The sequence below is a fragment of the Rhinolophus sinicus genome, chromosome X, assembly GCF_036562045.2.
Source record: "Rhinolophus sinicus isolate RSC01 chromosome X, ASM3656204v1, whole genome shotgun sequence".
Taxonomy (NCBI): domain Eukaryota; kingdom Metazoa; phylum Chordata; class Mammalia; order Chiroptera; family Rhinolophidae; genus Rhinolophus; species Rhinolophus sinicus.
The window spans coordinates 24,762,490-24,782,958 of NC_133768.1; the positions used below are offsets into that span (position 1 = coordinate 24,762,490).

General features: G+C 38.5%; 1 protein-coding gene across 13 annotated transcripts in view; it reads right to left on the reverse strand.

The window, feature by feature from the left end:
• The window catches only part of DMD (dystrophin), a 2,125,071-nt gene that overhangs the window by 25,798 nt on the left and 2,078,804 nt on the right, over positions 1 to 20,469 (reverse strand). For all 13 annotated transcript variants that reach the window (XM_074323908.1, XM_074323912.1, XM_074323913.1 and 10 more), the window contains 2 exons: positions 7,911 to 8,154; positions 6,930 to 7,053 (listed from right to left, as the gene is read on the reverse strand). In XM_074323908.1, coding sequence (XP_074180009.1) covers positions 6,930 to 7,053; positions 7,911 to 8,154 — 368 coding nt within the window. The remainder of the gene's footprint in view (positions 1 to 6,929; positions 7,054 to 7,910; positions 8,155 to 20,469) is intronic.

Here is a 20,469-nt window from a genome sequence, read left to right on the forward strand (position 1 = left end):
TGTGTGTTGCCATGCCAAAGGTGGGGTTTACAGCAAGACTGTGTCTCAGCCTCTCCTACCCATTTTGATGTAGGTTTTTTGCTCCTTTGCTCAATGTTGTAGGAGTCACTCAACTAGTTCCTGAATTTATTTCAGAGGGAATTGTTTTGTATGTAGCTGTAGATCCAGTGTATCTACAGGAGGAGGTGAGTTGAGTTCAGGATTCTCTTATGTTTCTATCTTGAACCAGAACTCCCAGCTAAATTTCTTAAGTGTGTGGATTGTTCCATATCTCCACAAGAATGTATTGTGCTTGATTTCTAAAATAGTCACTCAAAAAGCTCTTAAGGAGCTCAAGTTCTAGAAACAAATGCTAATAACTATCTACAAAACAGAATATATACATAAAACAAGATAGAATGCATGATTAAGCTGTATAACACATGATGAACTTCCCCAAAAAGACTAATTGAGTGAAAACAAAGGATGGTATATTTCAGGTTAAGAAAACACTGTGTACACTGTGCCAGAGATGACCGACAGCATAGATCAATGCAACAGCATGATACTTGTGGACGAGCACTGGGTCTACAAATAGACAGCAGGATCATGCTTGAAGGTAGGAAAAGTCTGAGCTGGAGAGGATGGTGGATTTTGAATACCATGCCAAGGAGTGTGGACTTTATTCTGTAGGCAAACAGGAGTCACAAAAATACTAAAGGAGAAGAATAATATATAATCTGAATGTTAAGAGAGTAACTGGAAATATTTGGAAGATAGCTTGGAAAGGGAGAGGGACCAAAAACAGAGAAACCAATTAGGAGAGAATTCATATTGTCTATTTAGCTGATCACATGATAAAGGCTGATCACATTTGGGCAGAGGCAACTGAACTGAAGAGTTTTCTCTTTTTAAGAGAGGTAAGAGAGACTGCCATTGATGGTTCAAGTGGTGTTAGGAGGACTTGGGTATAGAAGGGAGGGAAAGGGTTGGTTTTTGAAGTGACAGATATGTTTATTACTCTGGTTCTGGTGATCGTATCATGGGATGTATACATAGGTCCAAGCTCATCGTGTGAAACTTTTTTGTTTTTCATCAATTACACTTTAAGGAAACAAAAAAATAAAAAGGTAAAGGAAAAAATGTGGGAAATGACTGTGTAGTTTCCTAAATTGGAAGAGAGATTCTGGAGGTTGATCATGATTTCAGATTGGGTTACGTTTTTATCCATGGTTTTATCCAGAAGACACTCAACAGAGAGGTCTGGCAATTTGGATTTATGGTCGTCAACATAGCAGAAGCCAAGGAATGGAAGGAGTGCCCAGGGAGAGTGAAGGGGATGGAGCGAGAATCTTAGGAAAGCCTTCAGGTGATGACTAAGAAAGATACAACATCACCTATGTGGTAATTGGGCATCAAATATTTCACTTGAATCCAATTATGAGTTCTCAAGCAGGCAAATCCAAACTGAGGAACGTTCTACAAAACAACTGGTCAGTCTCACCTCTTCTAGAATGTCAGTGTCACAAAAAAATGTAGAGAGGCTGGGGAATCGTTCTAGACTAAAGAGACATGGTAAGTAAATGCACAGCATGACCTTTTGTTGGATTCTGAATGAAAAAAGGTCAAAAGCTATCAAGAAATTAGTGGCAGAATTGGGGCTCTTTGAATTTAAATTATATATTAGATAACAGTATTGTATCAGTGCTAATTTCCTGAGTGTGATAATTCTATTGTAGTTATATAAGAGACTATCTTTCACCTTGGATACATGTTGAAGGACTTAGGGGTAAAGTGTCATCATGTAGGAAACATAATCCTTAAATGGGTCAGTGAAAAACAAATCCACAAACTATACACACACATAAATAAAATATGCAACATAAATATATATATATATATATATATATATATATATATATATATATACATACATATATATATATATATATACACACACACATATATACGTAGTATAAAGATGTTAGCATAAGCTATACATAGATGTGACTATAAATAAATAAATAAATAAAGTAAATGTGGCAAAATGTTGAATTAACTGCAATTCTGCCATAAATTTGAAATTGTCCCAAATCAGAAGCTAGAGAGACATACGGAGTTGTTAGGAATTCACAGGCTCCTGTGTGTGTAGCTCATGAAAGCCAAAAGAACTTAACTTAGTTAACTTCTATTTCTTTGTCTTTTCCAATAGAATGTAAGCTTCCATTAGGACACTCTGCCAGTTAAAAATAAAATGTATAAACACACATGGTACACAGAGACTTACCAGTGGTAAGTACTTCGTGGTTTGAGGAAGCATTCCACTCCTTAGAACACCTAGTATGACTTCACCCATACTTCATTTTACAAATGTCACTGGGATTGTATGTTTAAAGAATGCAACTCTCTCTCCAGAATACGGTTCAGCAAATCCCAGCCTTTTCACATCTCAGACCGTCAAAGATGAGGAATACACACTGTGCTTATTTAAATACCTGTGTGCATTCTTCAAGGAGATGGTCGGGTTTTTCTTCTTAAATGAAATTGGCTTATACAGCTGGAAAAAATCTCCTTTGAATGCAGTCTTTTCTTTCAGAGAACAAACTTAACAAGAGCCTGTCCAATTTACATCAGCAAGATATCTCTTAGCCTATCTCAGCCACTGGAATATAGTGTTTCTGTCCTTGCATCCAGTTCTGCCATAATTCTCTCTGCCCCACAAACCATCGGGGCCACAGCCTCACGTGTACTTTACTTTGGGTGCTATGATGGGCACGCTGCCTCTTTGCCAGTGTTGATGGGCCTCAATAATTAATGCTTTTAAGCACTCAGAGCCCTGAATCTCACTGCTAAAATATGCAACTCAGCATCATGCTTCGCTTACTTGAAAAAGAAAGGAAAAACCCTGCAGTAGGAAACAGCAGAAGTACTGAAAGTCAGTTGTTTGGGGGAATTCACAGACTTTTCAAAACCATATGATAGTTTTTCGTATGCCGAGTTATCTTTTACAGTCCTGACAGTGCATTAGCTATATTCAGATCTCACGTGGAGAAAGAATCTGATGCAGGGATTGCCCTAAATTACTGAGGTGTGTGTGGTAAAGTCAGGAAAACAATGACAACCTTTTCTCTCCCTTCACAGAGGAACTGAAACCTGGCTTTCCTACAAGGTTTGACATCTCTGGAGGCTATACCTCTGCCCACTGCTCAAGGTTCTTGAAGTTCATCAGATTTGCTTCCACCACATTGTCTCCTTCCTCAGAAATGCTCATCTCCTCAGTGCCCTCCTCTACCTTCCTTAATATCTATCTTGATTCATAAGGACCTCAGCACCATGTTGGTAAGCCCCGCAACCCTGGCCTTATCAACCCCAGGAACCGTACCCCTCACTGACCTCGGTGTACAATCTTCAACAGCTCACGGGGAAGCTACATCTTCAACGTAGGCATTGCTTGAAAGTAGTATTTTACTTCCATGATGCCCAACTTTCGGATTTTCCTAATCTTCCACCATAAAACTCATTCACACCCTTGCCCCTTCCTTTTTTATTTTATTTTATTAGTTTCAGGTGCACAAGACAAAGCAAAACTTAGACGTTTATCATTTATATCCCTCACATTGTGTGAACCCCCCTCCCCCCATCCACTATCCCTCTGTACATTCCCCAAATTAATTTTCAAAACCCCGTGGCCATCTTGTGGTTACCGACTATTTTCTAATCCCCTCACCTTCCCCCTTATCCCCACCCCCCCGCCCCTCTAGCAACCCTCACTTTTTCCTGTATGTCTCCAAAACTGTCTCTGATTAGTTCATTCACTTATTCTTTTCTTTAGATTCCACATATAAGTGAGATCATATGGTATTTGTCTTTCTCTGTCTGACTTATTTCACTTAACATAATGTTCCCCTTCCTTTTCATCCTATCAGTTTTGGTCAGGCACTTGGCCTCTCTATAGTCTACCCTCATGGAAGACCGTAAGTATAAAATGAACTCCTCAACACACCTTGATGCTAGGCTACAGAGCTTTAAGCGTGAGGGCTCAAGGAGTCCCAGGTCTCTTTCTTTCTGTGAGGTAAGATCAGGAGGGCCAAGCAGAACCAGTTTGGGACCCAGGGGAAAAGGAAGCATAGAGCATGGGGCTGACTCATGTTGGGCCTTAAGAGAGGAGAAATGAAGAAAATGGACCAAATATTTGCGGCCTTCATAAAACCACCTACTGTCTAGCTTAGCATAGTGGGAAAAACCAATAAGCACATGGCTGGCAACCTCCGTCATGGCCACTTTCAGTGTAGGTTCATTACCACTGCAAAATGCTTTACTCCTTTTGACCTTTTATCATTTATGCCTCATGAACTCCCGTTTGCTTAGAGCCGAGTGCTAGGCAGAAAATACTACTGAAGAATGGCAGACACCAGACCACGCTGACCATTTCCTCAATAGTCATCTTTTACCTAAGCCCTCAGTGTTACTTGGTAATGTTCCAAACATGTCTTGACTTTCCTTAAGCTGCACTCATTTTCAAGATTACCTGGTCTTTTATTTCACTGAAAAGACAGATTCTCCAACTTCCCTTCTCTTAGCTAAAAATGCTTTCTCAGAAGTGGCTAATGCGTTTCCAATAATCCAATGTAACTGATTTTCGCTGTGATTTATTTTCACTTCCCTGGAACTCTTTTCAGCACTTGACCTGTTGCCCACATCTTCCTTGAACCTATCCCTGTTCCCCACTACTTCACCACCACATCATCCACATAGAGGTGTTCCCCAAGGCACTGCATCCAAGCACCTTTGTTACATACCGTTGTTCCCCGAAAATAAGACCTAGCTGGACAATCAGCTCTAATACGTCTTTTGGAGCAAAATTTAATATAAGACCCAGTCTTATTTTACTATAACATAAGATCGGGTCTTTAATATAATATAATATAATGTAATGTAATGTAATGTAATATAATATAACACAATACAATATAATATAATATAAAATATAATACATGGCCTTATTTTACTATAATATAAAACCCGGCCTTATATTAATTTTTCCTCCTAAAGATGCATTAGAGCTGATTGTCCAGCTGGGTGTTATTTTAGGTGAAACACGGTATTAGGTTGGTGCAAAAGTAGCTGTGGTTTAAAAGGTTAAAAAATTGCAAGAACCGCAGTTACTTTTGCACCAACCTAATATCTCATCTCAAACATGTCAGCTATCAATTCTGTGGAGTTCACTCTCCAATCTCTTCAGCGTGCCGTTTCACACCAGTTACAGACCTGTATTTTAACTTCTTTCTGGACATGACTTAGACCTGCCAGTTCCTGAAACACAGTATGTTCACAGTCAAAAGGATCATTATCTTCTTCTGACCAAATCCTCTCCCTTCATTTCTTTTCCTCACATTTGTCAGTCAGTCCCCCGGGCCTGGATACACTAGTTTCAAATAATAGGCTCACAGTCATCTCCTCCCATCCCATCACTGATCTCTCTCAAGCTTAGGCCCTCAGAACTCCTTTAACTTCTCCTAACTGGTCTTTCTACCTATAAAAGTTTTACTTTGGGCCAGATACAGCTGCCAGAATGTATCTTTTTAGATATTTCTTACTTGGTATATGATTTATAGTGGTCCCTTGACACTGACCAAAATGAGTCGGATGCCTCTGCCCAACATTCCCATCAGTATAATGTGACCTGAAGCTTCCTCTGCAGCTTTATTTCCCCCACCTCCTGGCTGGGCCCTATCTTTCTATTAACTGGACCATTGTCTCTTTCCCATCTTTGGCCCAAGGGCCTCATGTTTACATCTTGGGTTATGTATTCCTTCCTCAAAGCATAGTTGGTTCCTACTCCATCCTTTGGAACTCTGCACAAATATCAATTCAAAGCCTTCTCCGGTCTCCAGAAATGAATGAAACTGTAATACCACACTGCCTTGTTCTGAAAAATTGAATGGCTGGCCCTTTGAGGGCTAAGACTACGTCATTCATCTTTGTAACGCTAATAACGCATTTCTGACAATGCCTTGTCCAGAACTGATATTAGATAATTTAGCTGTTGATTTGGACCTCTGAGCAAACAATTCACCATTTCCAGACCTTAAGAGATAATAATTATGTTAAGTGAAATAAGTCAGACTGAGAAAGACAAATACCATATGATCTCACTTACATGTGGAATCTAAAGAAAAGAATAAATGAATGAACTAATCAGAGACAGTCTCAGAGACATAGAGGAAAAACTGCGGGTTGCTAGATGGGAGGGGGGTGGGGATAAGCGGGAAGGTGAGGGGATTAGAAAGCACAATCGGTAACCACAAGATTGCCATGGGGATATGAAAGTCAGTTTGGGGAATGTAATCAATAATGTTGTAAAGATTTTGTAGGGTATCCGATGGACACTTTTGTTCCATTAGGGGACCACCTCAGGGATGATGTAGATGCCTGATCACTGCACTGTACACCTGAAGCTGAAGTTGAACAATAATGAATGTCAACTACAATTTTATTTATATATATACATATATATAGTTCCAGGAAGTGGCTGTACAGCACAAGGAATAGAGACAGTGGAAATGTAATGGCTGTGTGCGATGTCAGAGGGGTAGTGGATGGGGAGGGGGGTTGTCACTATGTGCAGGATATAAATGATAAATGTCTATTACATTGTTTTGTACACCTGAAACTAATAAAAAAATCTGTATACATTCTTGGGGGCACCCTCTGTGTATAATATACACATTATGTATGTACGTATGTATGCACATGTATACACAGATACACACATATGTGTTTGTGTGTGTATGTATAGGTATAATTTTGTAAGTAGGGGTAGAATTAGAATTATCTCCCATTTTACAGATGGGGAAACTAAGGCTCATAGAAATAAAGCAAGTTTTTTTGGTCAAAAAAAAAAAAGAGAGCAATAACAAAATCCAGGAGGCACTAAGACAGACACTTACCCATGGATTCTGAAGTTTGACTGCCAACCACCCGGAGCAGCATAGGCTGACTGCTGTCTGACCTCTGAAGAGAGGTAGAAGGAGAGGAGACCGTTGTACCATTCACCTTGGCCTCTGCCTGGGGCTAAGGCATCCAGAAGAAAACAAGATTATTATTTTTCATAGTAAACACTCAAATATATAAGTATAAAACTATTCTATAGACACTCAGGACTCAGAAATTATGAACTTTCCTAGTTAGAAACCTCCCAAAGATTGTTAAATTTGAAAAATTTCACTATTGATGAGATCCACAGATATTGTCTTTGTATTTGCATTGTGCCCCCTTATATGTTTGGGAAAAAAGTTACAGCTGCAGTGGAGTAAGATATATAAAATCATTAGACCAAATAACTGAAAGATTGAGGTCATGTGGGATGGTGAAACCATGTGGAACCACAAAAACATAGCAGAGAATTCATATTTCTGTGAAGTATTAAGCAGCAAGATGGAAAGAACGTATCTCAAAATTTAAAATTCCCAGAAAGCCAGGACCATGGGCAGGTAGGGCCTACTACAATGCAGCCTCTTGCTAGGTTTTCAACGGATGCTTGAAAAATTACATTTTAGGGATTAGAAAAAGAAAAAAAAGGTTACCAGAAAATAAGACTAATTGCAAAAAAGAGAGTTCCATTCTAAGAGGTGAAACTTTCCCTTTTAGAAAACGAATGGAAACCTTCTGATACATTTTAAAGATGAATTTTGAATCAGTCCAATACAAAGTATTTGTGTAGGAAACAATGTTGAACAAATATTAATAAACACACTAGTTTTCCTACTCATAGCCTTTGTTATCTAGACTTTGCTAGGCTAGGCACATACGAGATGCTCAACAAATTGATGCTTGTTGCAACTCTAAAAAGGACTCTGAGTTTTGTTTAGTTGTGTTGAAGGGAAAAATGAATTGTTATAAATGTCCCGTGGTAGAGATGTGGGCCTCACTTGCTCCAGCAGCTGCCTTAGCCTGTGTAACTGGGACTCCAGCTGTTTATTGTGGTCTTCCAGGATTTGCATCCTGGCTTCTAGGCGGCCTTTGTGTTGACGCAGTAGCTTGGCCTCAGCAATGAGCTCAGCATCCCGGGGACTCTGGGGAGAGGTGGGCATCATTTCAGGAGGGGACGGCAGTGGAGACAGGCCTTTGTGTTCATGCTGCTGCTTTAGACGATCATATTCTGCTTGCAGATTTCTGTTGGCATCCAAGAATTTTTTTAAAAAGCAAAAAAAGAAAAAGGAAAAAAAGAAGAAAAATCAAAGTAAGTTGAATGTCAATGTCATCACCAGATTTCACATAAAATGGCAGAGATGACCACCACCAAACACAATAGCAAGCAAAAGAGAGGCACTTAATGAATGGCTTTTATGATGACGATTAGCAGTGCTACAAAAACAAAATAAAATTGGAAGTGTCTGCCCGGCGTGTGGGGGGAGATGCTTTTCAACCTTTTATTTTATACTAAAAGCCTTATGAATGCTATGTTCAGATAAGTAAGCAGCAAAGGATTTAATCATTTTGTAAATACTTCTTTATAATGCCATGAGGTTACAATTTTTATACCTCTATCAACACTGGTTTGCTTAAAAAAAATCATCAAATATTTTCAACATCAATGTATATAGGAACATAGTAAGAGTGTACCCATGTGTACCCAGCACAGTGCTTTAATTAATATATGTAACATTTGCCATATTTTCTCCAACAGATTTTGGAAGACACACAAAAATGACAGTTCAAGCTGAAGCTCCCCCACGTACCCTGCTCAATACCACCATCCTCACCATCACCCCCAAGGAGATAATACCATCCTGAATTCCAGGTCCACAACACTGTATCCACAAATATTACGTTGAACTTAATAAAGATGCTGCTATTCGGCTGTTTTTTAACCAACAAAATGGCTGCTTCATGTAATTCAATCCAATAGCATTATTTTGCACGTTCTTAACTTTATGTTTCAGAACTTTAAGTATGTACATACCATTCGAGTAGCTTTTTTTTTTTTGCCTTCAACACCATTTTGGAGATTTATCTGTGCCGATACGTAATGGTTCATGATTTTAAGTGCGCTAAGGTATTATTTTGCTGCTTGAATATGCCAACAACATTCTCCTGTCAGTAGACATTTTAAGTTTCCAACTTTTCACAACTACAAAGATGCAATGAACTTCCTTCTACCTGTCTTCTTGGGTACCTGTTTAAAAGATCCTTTATAGAACACATCTAGATGTGGAATTGTTGGGTTCTAACAACATCTTTAACATTGCTACATATCATCAAATTGCTCTCCTAAGTGGTTTGACCAATTTGCTCTCTTAAAGGTAGTGAACAAAGTTTTCCGTTAGGCCACATCTTCACCAAACACTTGGTGTCACTCGAATCTGCTGAATCGGATGGGTACATTTTAATTTGCACATCCCTCATTCCTGGTGAGGCTGAATTTTTGTGTTAATTGGCTTTTCATGTTTCCTTTACTCATTTCCCCACTGGATTGCCTTGTTCTTATTCAAGTTCTGGATATATTCTTGATACTTATTTCTTTGCCAGCTACATTCACAAATATTATCTCCTACGTGTATCTTAGTGTCGCTTACCTTTACCTTGGTTCATGGCATCCTCTTGTATAAAAAACTTACATTTTAATGTACTCCCCCATGTTTGCTGCTTTTTATGTTTTGCTTAAGAAATTCTTCCTGACACTTACATTTTAAAATTTAAAATTTTTGTTCTTCACACTTAGAACTTTAATTTACCCAGAATCTTTTGTGCTGGGTATCAACATATCTACTTTTACTTTCCCCCATAGCTAACTTATTAAGCCAGCCTCATTCATTGTATAGTTCTTTCCCCCCACTGATTTCTAGTGGTACCTCAGCAATACATCAAGTGTCCATAAATACGTAAGTATGTTTCTGACCTCTCTATTCAATGCCGTTGGTTTCTTTGTATGCTCCCTTCCCATGCAGAGGCCTCAACACAGCTTTAAATACACTGGTGTCTGGTAGGTCTTCCCACACTGTTCTGCCTTAACATTGTCTCGGCTCTTCTGATCCCTTTCATCTTGCCCATGATTTTAGTGTCACATTTTCCTATGAAAATTCGTGGCGAAATTTGGGATTGGAATTACATTGAATTTATCAATTAAAATGGTAAGAACAGACTTCATGTTATCCAGGAATGTGGTGAAGCTCCTCACTTCTTCGAACCTCATTTCATGTGCATTATTAATGTGTGATTTACTGTGCTTTTTCATCTAGCTTTTCAGGTTGAATGCTTAAATCATTTAATTTTATTGTTTTTAAGGAGGAGTGGCTCATGCAGGGATTGAACCGGCAACCTTGGTGCTACCAGCACCGCGCTCTAACTGACTGTGCTAACCGGCCACCCCCTTAAATCATTTATTTTTAATTTTTATGTTTTTTAAGACATTTAGGGTTATAGATTTCCTTCTTGCTTTAGAATTGCTGATAATACATTTGGTACTTGGTGACTGATTAGAAGTCTTTGATTTCTTCCAGTTACAATACCAACAGATGATGACAGATTTCTGTTGTTCACAGGTGATATTTCATCAAGTGAGAGAACTTCCTATCCACAAATGTGGGAGATCTATACCTATGAGAAAAGACGAGATTCAAGTGAGGCAAGGAGAGTTTTCCCATTGTCCAGTTTGAGAGTAAGATAATCTCATGACCAGGTTTCCTGTTAGGGAAGTATTTTCTGTTGTTCCACACCTGGAATGAATGTTCCACAGGGGACAGCATGTCTTCCAAATTGCTCAGATTCTGAATGCTGGATCTTCACATTGAAGAAGAAATAAAATCCAATCTATTCTTTTTTTTTTTTTTTAAACTGTACCCTGTACTTACCATTACAAGTTTTCTAGGAATTTAAAGTCATGCAGGAAATCAATATATGATCTTTTTCGTCTACAGGAATATAATCTCCTATCTGTCTTGATTGAAATCAATCTGCTACATCTTCAAGAATAGTTGCGTGTATAGTTTGTTTCATAGCAATCTGATTTGACAAAGCAGTAATAAGAGATTGATCAAAATAAGTTTACCCTCAGCCAGATTCTGCACAACGGTCCTCTGGGTGTGAACCAATGCATGTAGTCATCCACATGAATTAAATCAAATTTTTGGACCTCTTCACTGACAATCATCTAAATGTTTCTGTGAACTTGAAGCAGCATCCAATCAATGTTCACAAAGTTTCACTTGATAGGAACTATCTTCTATTCCCCCCCACCCCCTTGTAGTATTCACTAAAAGAAATCCACCTTCATTGAAATGTCCCAACTGGTAACATTTTTTTATGTAGAATCCTATTCAGGATACTTCTTTCTACCAGATTGGGTCATCCACAATCTTCTTTTTGAAAACACTGTTGTACTATTCTAAAAACAAACGATGACTATCTTGCCACCTATTTTTCACAAAGGTACTGACATTTTCTAGAAAGGTCTTCCTTGGTATCTTGATCCTCTGGGTTTAGTTGTCCACAGAGCTCTCCTTTAATCAGTTCTTTACAAGTGACTTTGTTCAGAAAACATGATTTAGTATATACAACACATTACATTTCTGTTTTTATGTTTTCCAGTGACAAACAGAAAAGGTCATTTGAATCAGCCAGGGCTTCCCAGAGCTGAGCTGTAAAGAATACCAATTGCTCCTAAGCAGAGCCTTTTTTCCCTTCCCAGATGTTTGAAATTTCTCCTGGGAGACCATTTCCTTAAAAACTCACATTCTTCTTCAGTTCTGGAAGATTTTCAGCTACTATAGCTTCAAACATTGCTTCTCTGCCATTTCCTCCATTTTCTGAAACTTCTATTAAGTATATTTTAGAGCCTTGTGGTCAATTCCCCATCTCTTTTCATTGCTCATTTATATGTCTTATCAGTTTCTCTTAGTGCTATGTATAGTCAAGTCCTCAGACTCATCTTTTAATTCACTTATCTTCTCTGACTGGGTCAAGTCTAGAATTTATCCTCTCTATGGACTTTAGTAGCTTCATTGATGATAGTTTTTATTTCCAAAGATGCTTTTTTCAGATCCATCTGTTTCTTAGCTTCTTGTTATTTTTTAATAAATGGTGTTTCCTTATTTATGTTTTTGAGCATCCTAAATGTACTTGCTAGCAATCCTTGGTACACTGTTCTGTCAGTTTACTTTCATCTGGGTTTAATTCATCTTTTGATGATCAGTTTGGAGGGATTATCTTACCCCTTTATGTGTTTTGGATTTTGGTTTGAAGACACATTAAATAATGCAGTGTGTGTATTTTCCTCTCCTGCTAAACTCACCTTATCTCCAGAAAGTGGTTTTGTGGCTGTTCCCATCTACCACTCAAAGGCCTCTAGTCTAGTCTATGAGAGCTAGATCTTACACTGGTAGTTTGCAGCTCCCACAGTGAAGTGAGTGTAATTATCGAAAATTCCATCACCAGGCAGCACGGTTCAGGTGGTAGTATCAAGGTTCTAATGTTCTTCCCGGCTGCACTCCTCACCTCTTCTCCAGGCTCTACACATTAGGTCCATGGCCGCATCTAAGCTGTGGTCTCCTGCAGCAGTCCAAACTGCTCTTTTTGCCAATTTCCTTTCCAGTGTAAGTGTGCACGTGGATGTGTCCCTTCACGTGTGTTTTTGCAAGGCCCTGATCTCAAATGGCTGGCTCTGGGTCCCCACCTTGTGAAGAGAATTGTAATCTCTGTTATTATAGCAGGAGCTGTAAGCCCCACTATGCTCCACACACGGCTCACTATGCCCTGAGGTGTTGTTTTTTGTTTGTTTGTTTTTTCCATTTGTGGTCCACGGAGATGTGCATCTTGTTTTAAAGCCCAGCTATGTCTCTTCCGTTTTTGTTTCACCTCATGTATTATCTACCATTGGATACATGGTAGGAGCAGAGGAAGATGTCTTAAAGCAAGAGCTAATGTTATCTTAATCAGAAGGCGGCCAGGACACATTGATTTTGTAGATGTATGATCGAGGTTCCCTCAGTATTTATTCAAACTAAATTCAGCAGGACAGGATTAAATGAGCCAAACAAGTGCCTTTCTCTTAAATATGTGACATACATAAGCCTTCTATTAAGCTCAATAACAAATTTGATTGTGAGGGTCTAGTTTATCCCTCCCAAATCTCTGAGGCAGGACAAGCTGTCATGCCAAAGGTTTGAAAAGCCAGAAATAGCTCAAAAAAGGTATCTTGGCCAGAAACCAAGTAAAATACAAAGTTCTTTGATTTGAGTCTAAAGCTATTTACAAATTTTCATGAAGATTATTAAGACAATTGCTATTCAAGAAGTTGAATTAGACATAACTTTTAATAAATGTTTCCTAATAAATGTGGTCATGGTGACAGAGCTGTGTTAGGGCATATTTTTGTCAGGAGCTCAGAAATAAAGCCACTTAGCCCTTATGCCACCTTCTTCCATTTAAAAACCTCTATGCCAACACCTTTAAATGTATATCCTGACAGAGATTTTGGATGCAGTATTTATAAAGCACATAGGGGGCATCGTTCCCAGAAAAGATCAATGAGACACTGACCACTGTTCCAAGGTAAGTTGTTTTAAAGCTTACGCACAAATACACAATTTACTCATTTTATCAGCTGGCTGTCAATTTATGTTATTACTGATATATATTTTGCTTTTCTTGAAGTTATACATGTACATCTCATCCCTACTGATTCTCTAATTATTAGAATGTATATGGAATCATTTCAATACAGATGAGTATGTCAGTGATCAGACAACGACTCCACAGAGAATCTATTTACGTTCTTGATTATCTTGTAAATTATATTTCTCTGGTAGCTCCCTAAAGAACACTAATTCAAATTCATTGCACATGGCTTCTGTCACCACAATTTCTTCTTGCATCTAGTCATCCAAAAAAAAAAAAAAAAAAAAGGTCTCCCATCCATTATTAATTTCTTATTCTCCGTAGAGCTTTAAAAGATCCCTCCATTCTACAACTATGTAGATGTAGCTGATTAATTTTATGTCATCAAGTGTATAAACGTGGTTGTCTAGATACAAAATCACATTTTAAAAATTTCCTAACCAAGTAAAGCATATAGGAGATGAATCACATTGCCCTAACCTCTATCTGCTGAAAACATGAAATCTCCTGGCCCCTCTAGCAATCATTGCTAACTAAATGCTAGTTATGATAAAGAGCATTACAACAATCTTTGTGTAGGTTCCATTAATTTACAGAGGCCAAGTGTTTTCAACGTAGGTCATCTATTCTTTAAATGGAACTTCCCTACTATGTGTAATTATACAGTTGTACAATGGTATTTTTGAAATAAAGAATTAAAGGTCACTTTCCACTGAGGAATGGCTTTTGAACAGTATTACACCAAAGCATGAGCACACGCAGGGTCTGTTTCACAAAGTGGGAACAACTACAAAGGTCTGTATCGAAAAGAATAGGCCCAGAGAAATCAAGCTTTACCTTCATCCAATATTAAAAGCACCTAAATCATATCCACCAATCTGGATTCAAGCAAATGGAGTAAATCATATGGCACTATTACAGCAACTATGAATCTAGCAAATTAGCAATTTCTAAAAAGAGAAAAAGACAAATTTTGCAAGCATGATGCATTTTAAAAACTGGAAATTGCACAGAGCCTTTTCGATTATCATAAAAATATTTAAAGCTATACTGTAAAATTTTATCAAACACAAAGTCAAAACTACCCCTAAACTAGATGGAAAAAGACATCAATGTGCTTTGGCATTACCAGTGTTAAATAAGGAGAGGCTCACAGGGTGGAAAGTAAAAGCATGCATATTTTAGGTCTGCCTTAAGCAAAACAGTAAAACTGTCAGGACTCCCCCAGGCTCTTGTTTCTACTCTTTTTCTCTTAACACTGTCCCCGCATGCATTCACAGCTCTTAATTCTAACTCCTTTCCTACTGAAATTTGCTCAATAGAAAAATGTTCTATAAATCATGTAATCCTTACTGGGATTGCATAATAATGTGATATATGCATTTTAGAAGAGATGTTGAAGCATGTAAAGAAAAATAAGATAACTTTCTTGGCACATTGCCCTTTGTGTGTCTTTTACCACCTATAGCAGAGGAGGGATTTAGAAGAAGGTTTGAGAGCATGGTTTTGGAGTCAGAGAGACCTTGATTCACAACTAGACTCTGCCACCTGCTGAGGCTACAAAACTGACGTGAGCACTCACTCCAACAGAAAGATTAATGAGCCGGTATGGTCTATATTCCATATGTACAACTTTCTTAGAACCATGCCCAGCCGTCTAATGTGTTCTATAAATGTTGGTTATTATTATTGTTGTTCTTACGTCTTTCTCTATACAGTCTGAACTTTTTAGATTTGGAAACTCAGATGTGCTGAAAACTTCCTGTCAAAAGAAAGCACTTAAATTATCATTTAAAACAGCAATCTACTAAGCCTTATTGAGCTTGGCAGAAAATACACATATATAGTGCTCAAAAACTGATTCATCATTCAATATTTGCTCTCTGTATATATACTTGAGTTCTAGCCCTCCAGTCATTGTTAGAGATTCCTTTGAATTTGGAAATTACTTGGGTGGTGAACACACAATGGGATTTATAGATGATGTAATACAGAATTGTATGCCTGAAATCTATGTAGTTTTACTAACAATTGTCACCCCAATAAATTTAAAAAATAAATTAGAAAAAAAAAAGAATTTGGAAATTACTGTATATTGTCCATAGTCTGTACAAAATGAAACCACTGAATCCAGATCACTAGGATGAGATTTCCTAAGATTGAACCAACTCTGCTGGGCATATGACAGAATCATCAAATTATGCCTGTAGATTACTGTTGTAATAAAATATTTGGACCAAGTCTACAGGGTTAATGTATCTAGATGTACTCTACGTTGGGGATATGCCCTTGACACGTGGACTATATGATGCGCAAATTCCGAGAGATAGAATCAAACAATATTAATTAGCTTTAGTGTATCTTCAACTACTGAGATATTTTTCACAAATTCCTGACATTGTCTATAGAGTATGTGTATTAATCAAAAGTTCAATGCAAGAAGAGAAGAATTCATAAGAAATCCTGTTATACCTGGAAATAAGGCAGACAAATCAAACCCAAGACAAAAATGACAGTAGCTAAGTCTTCACCACTCAAAAAGTACACTAGGATTGGAGAGGTTTTAAATGTGAGGAAGTCTAGTCCCCAGGAATGGTACCATTGGGTAAAGAGTGTTTCAAGTTTCAGACAAATACAGTAAAATATCAAACTTCCATTGTCTGTGGTCAGCAAAAAGCCATAACAGTCTCTAGGAGAATCACAATTTTAAGCTTTGCGTGTCCTGGCTTGAGTCCCTCATGAGTAGTTAGACTTGGCCTTAAATACTCCCAGAAAGTTCATCTTGATGGCCTACTTTTTTTTACTTCCTGGCACACACTGCTATACACTCTTGCCATATCTGATCCTATGGCCTCCTCTAGTACAACGACAAAAACTACAGAATCCTTTCTTTAAAATAAGCCTCAGTAGTTGTACACGAATGTTCATGGCAGCATTATCCATAATAGCCAGTAAGTGAAAACAATCCAAAGGTCCACCAACTGCTGAATGGATTAAAAAAATGTGGTCTATCCATATGAGGGAATAGCATTCAGTAATAAAAAAGAATGTATGAATCCATGTTACAACACAGTTATTCTTTAAAACATTATGCTACGTGAAAGAAGCCAGTTACAAAAGATCTCCTATTGTACGATTCATTTATATAAAATGTCCAAAATAAGCAAATCCATAAACAAAAAGCAGATCAGTGATAATCCAGGACTCAGGTGGCGTTGTTTTGGGAGATATGGAGAATGACTGAAACGGGTATGGGTTTTCTTTTTGGGGTGAAGAAGCTGTTCTAAAATGGAATGCATGATTATGGTCATGCAACTGTGACTATCCTTATAACCAGTGAATTATACACTTTAAATGGGTGAATTATACGGCATGTAAATTATCTCTCAATAAAACTCCTATAAAAAAATAAGTTCCAGAAGCAGGGTCAATATGGCAGCGTAAGGAGATTCTGAACTCACCTTCTTCCACAAACACAGCAAAATTACAACTAAATATAGATCAACCATCACTGAGAACCACCTGAAGTCTAGCTGCACAGAATTCCTAAAACTAAGGATATAAAGAAGAAGCCATGTTGAAACAGGTAGGCAGAAGAGGGATGCGTTCTGGTCAGGCCCCACACCCACAAATGCGAGGAATGACTCAGCCTGAGGAGCAAGGGGTTCAAGCCCCACACTGGGCTCCCCAGCCTGGGAAACCTGTGCCAGGAGAGGAGTCCCCATGATACCTGGTTCTAAAAACCAACAGGGATTACGTGCACAAGAGAGGAAGGGCCATGGGAGACCAAGACACTGCTCTGAAAGGGCTCAAGCACAAACACTTGTTCCAAGCTACAGTGCAAAGGCAGCAGTTTGAGAAGTGCCTGGGTCGTACAGGGAGGAATGAAATTGTCTAGCTTGAGGGTGAGGGCTGGAGGGGCAGGGATCTGTGGGAACTCTGTCTAGGGATGAAAGCACTGGCAGGAGCAATTATTCCTTTGTTTCCTTTGTTGTGCTGTCCTTCCACCTGGCTGGCCAGGCTCAGGCAGGTGCCAAATCTGTCACTCTCCATTAACCTGGCTAATACCATTTGCCCCACCCAACCTTCTCATCCCAGCTGGAGCCTCTTTCAAAAGGTTTCAGACCTCCCACACATGTGGCAGTCAGTCTCGGCTCACGCCATTGCATTTTCCAAGCTCACACCACTGCATTTTCCAAGTGCCCCCATGCTTAGCACAGGTGATGGCCAGCCTCAGCTTCTATTGGAGCTCCTACCAAGTGGCCCCAAGCCTAACACAAGGGGTAGCCAGCCTTAGCTTGCAGTGCAGCCTTTTCCAAGCAGCCACACATCTGGCACAAATGGCAGCTGGCTTTGGCTCCTATCATACCTATTACCCAGCCACTGCCCCAAGCCCAACACAAGCAGCACCCAGCCTAGGCCTGAAATGGATCCCCTCCCAAGCAGAGCCACAACTGATTCACCTGATAGGCAGCCTCAGCTAGCACCAGAGCCCCACAAAAAAGCAACTACTGCTCCATAGCACAGGCCCCTACACATCAGATTGTCTACAGCAGTTGTGGTCAGTCCTTACACCAGTCTGAGGGTCAACCCCACCCACTGGCACGTCCGAAGCAACTGCAGCCAAACTACAACAAGAGGGCACATGCAACCCATACAGAGGACACCCCTGGAGCAGCTGACATTGGTGATCAAAGGGATTGTGCCACTGGGTCCCACAGGACACCTTCTACAAATGGCTACTGTTTCAAGACTAGGAGATATAGCAGATATACCTAAAACACAAAAACACAGAGAGGCAGTCAAAATGAGGAGACACAGGAATATTTTCCAAGTAAAAGAACAAGACCCAGAAAAAGAACTAAATGAAATGGAGAGAAGCAATCTAGCAGAAACAGAGATCAAAACATGAGTTATAAGAATGCTCAATGAACTTGGGAAAACAATACATTAACCCAGTGAGAAGTTGAACAAAGAGACAGAAAATATAAAAAAAGAACCAATCAGAACTAAAGAACACAATAACTGAAATACAAATACCTTAGAGGAAATCAACAGCAAAGTAGATGATGCAGAAGAGGAGTCAGCGAGTTGGAATACAAGGTAGTGGAAATCACCCAATCAGAGCAGCAAGAAATTTTTTTAAATGAGGATAGAAGGAAGACCTCTAGGACAACACCAAGCATACCAACATTCGCATTATATGGGTAACAGAAGAAAGAGAGCAAGGGATTGAAAACCTATTTGAAGAAATGATAGAAAACTTCCCTAAAGGGGTGAAGGAAACAGGCATACAATTCTAGGAAGCGCAGATTCTAAAACAAGATGAACCCAAAGAGGCCCATACCAAGACACATCATAATTAAAATGCCAAATGTTAAAGACAAAGAATCTTAAAAGCAGTAAGAGAAACGCAGTTACCTACAAGGGAGCTCCCCTAAGATTATCAGCTGATTTTTCAGCAGAAATTTTGTAGGCCAGAAGGGAATGGCAGGAAATATTGAAAACGATGAAAGGAAAAAACCTACAACCAAGATTACTGTACCCAGCAAGGTTATCATTCAGAATTGAAGGAGAGTTTCCCAAACAAGTAAAAGCTAAAGGAGTGCATCACTACTAAACCAGTACTACAAGAAATGGTGAAGGGATTTCTGTAAGTGGAAATGAAAATGCCAAAACTGAAAATAAGAAAATATAGGAAAGAAAAAAATTTCACTGATAAAGGCAAATATTTAGTGAAAGTAGTTGATCGACTGATTGCAAAGCTAGTGTGAAGGTTAAAAGACAAAAACAGTAAGACCATGTGTAACTACAATAATAAGTTAAGGTATAAAAAAAATAAGGTATACACACACACAAAAAAGATATAAAATATGATATCACTAACATAAACATGGGGGGCTGAGTAAAAGTTGTAGTGCTTTTAGAATGCGTTTTAACTTAAGTGACCCTCAACTTAAAATAGACAGCTATAAGCATAGATTGTTATAACAATCTCATGGTAACCACAAACTGAAAACCTATGATAGGTACACAAAAAAATAAAGAAAAAGGAATCCAAAGAAATCACCAAAGAAAGTCATCAATGTGCAAGAGAAGAGTGAGAGAGAAAAAAGGAACGGGGAAAATTACAAAAACAACTGGAAAACAATAATAAAATGGCAATAACTATATTCCTATCAATAATTATACTTTAAATGTACATGGACTAAATGCTCCAATCTAAAGACAGAGGGTGGCTGAGTGAATAAACAAACAAAACCCATACATACACTGCATACAAGACACTCTTCAGATTGAATGATACACCTAGACTGAAGGTGAAGGGATATAAGAAGATATTTCATGTAAATGGACATGTTAAGAAAGTTGGGATAGCAATACGTATTTATATCAGACAAAATAGAATTTAAAACAAAGGCTTTAACATGAAACAAATAAGAGCATTACATAATGATAAAGGGATCAATCCAACAAGAGAATATAATACTTGTAAACATCTACACATCCAACATGGGAGCACACAAATATATAAAGCAAATATTAACAGACATAAAGAGAGACATTGACCGTAATACAATAATAGTAGAGAACTTTAACACCCAGTTATAGCAATGGAGATCTCACCCAGACAGAAAATCAACAAGGCAACAGTGGCTTTAAATAATGCCTTAACCAGATTCACTTAAATATTTACAGACTATTCCACCCCCAAACAGCAGAAAACATATTCGTTTTCAAGTGCACATAGAACATTTTCCAAGATACACCACACATTAGGCTACAAAACAAGTCTCAATAAATTTAGGAAGATTGAAACATATCAAGAAGCATCTTCTCTGGTCACAATGGTATAAAACTAAAAATCAGTTA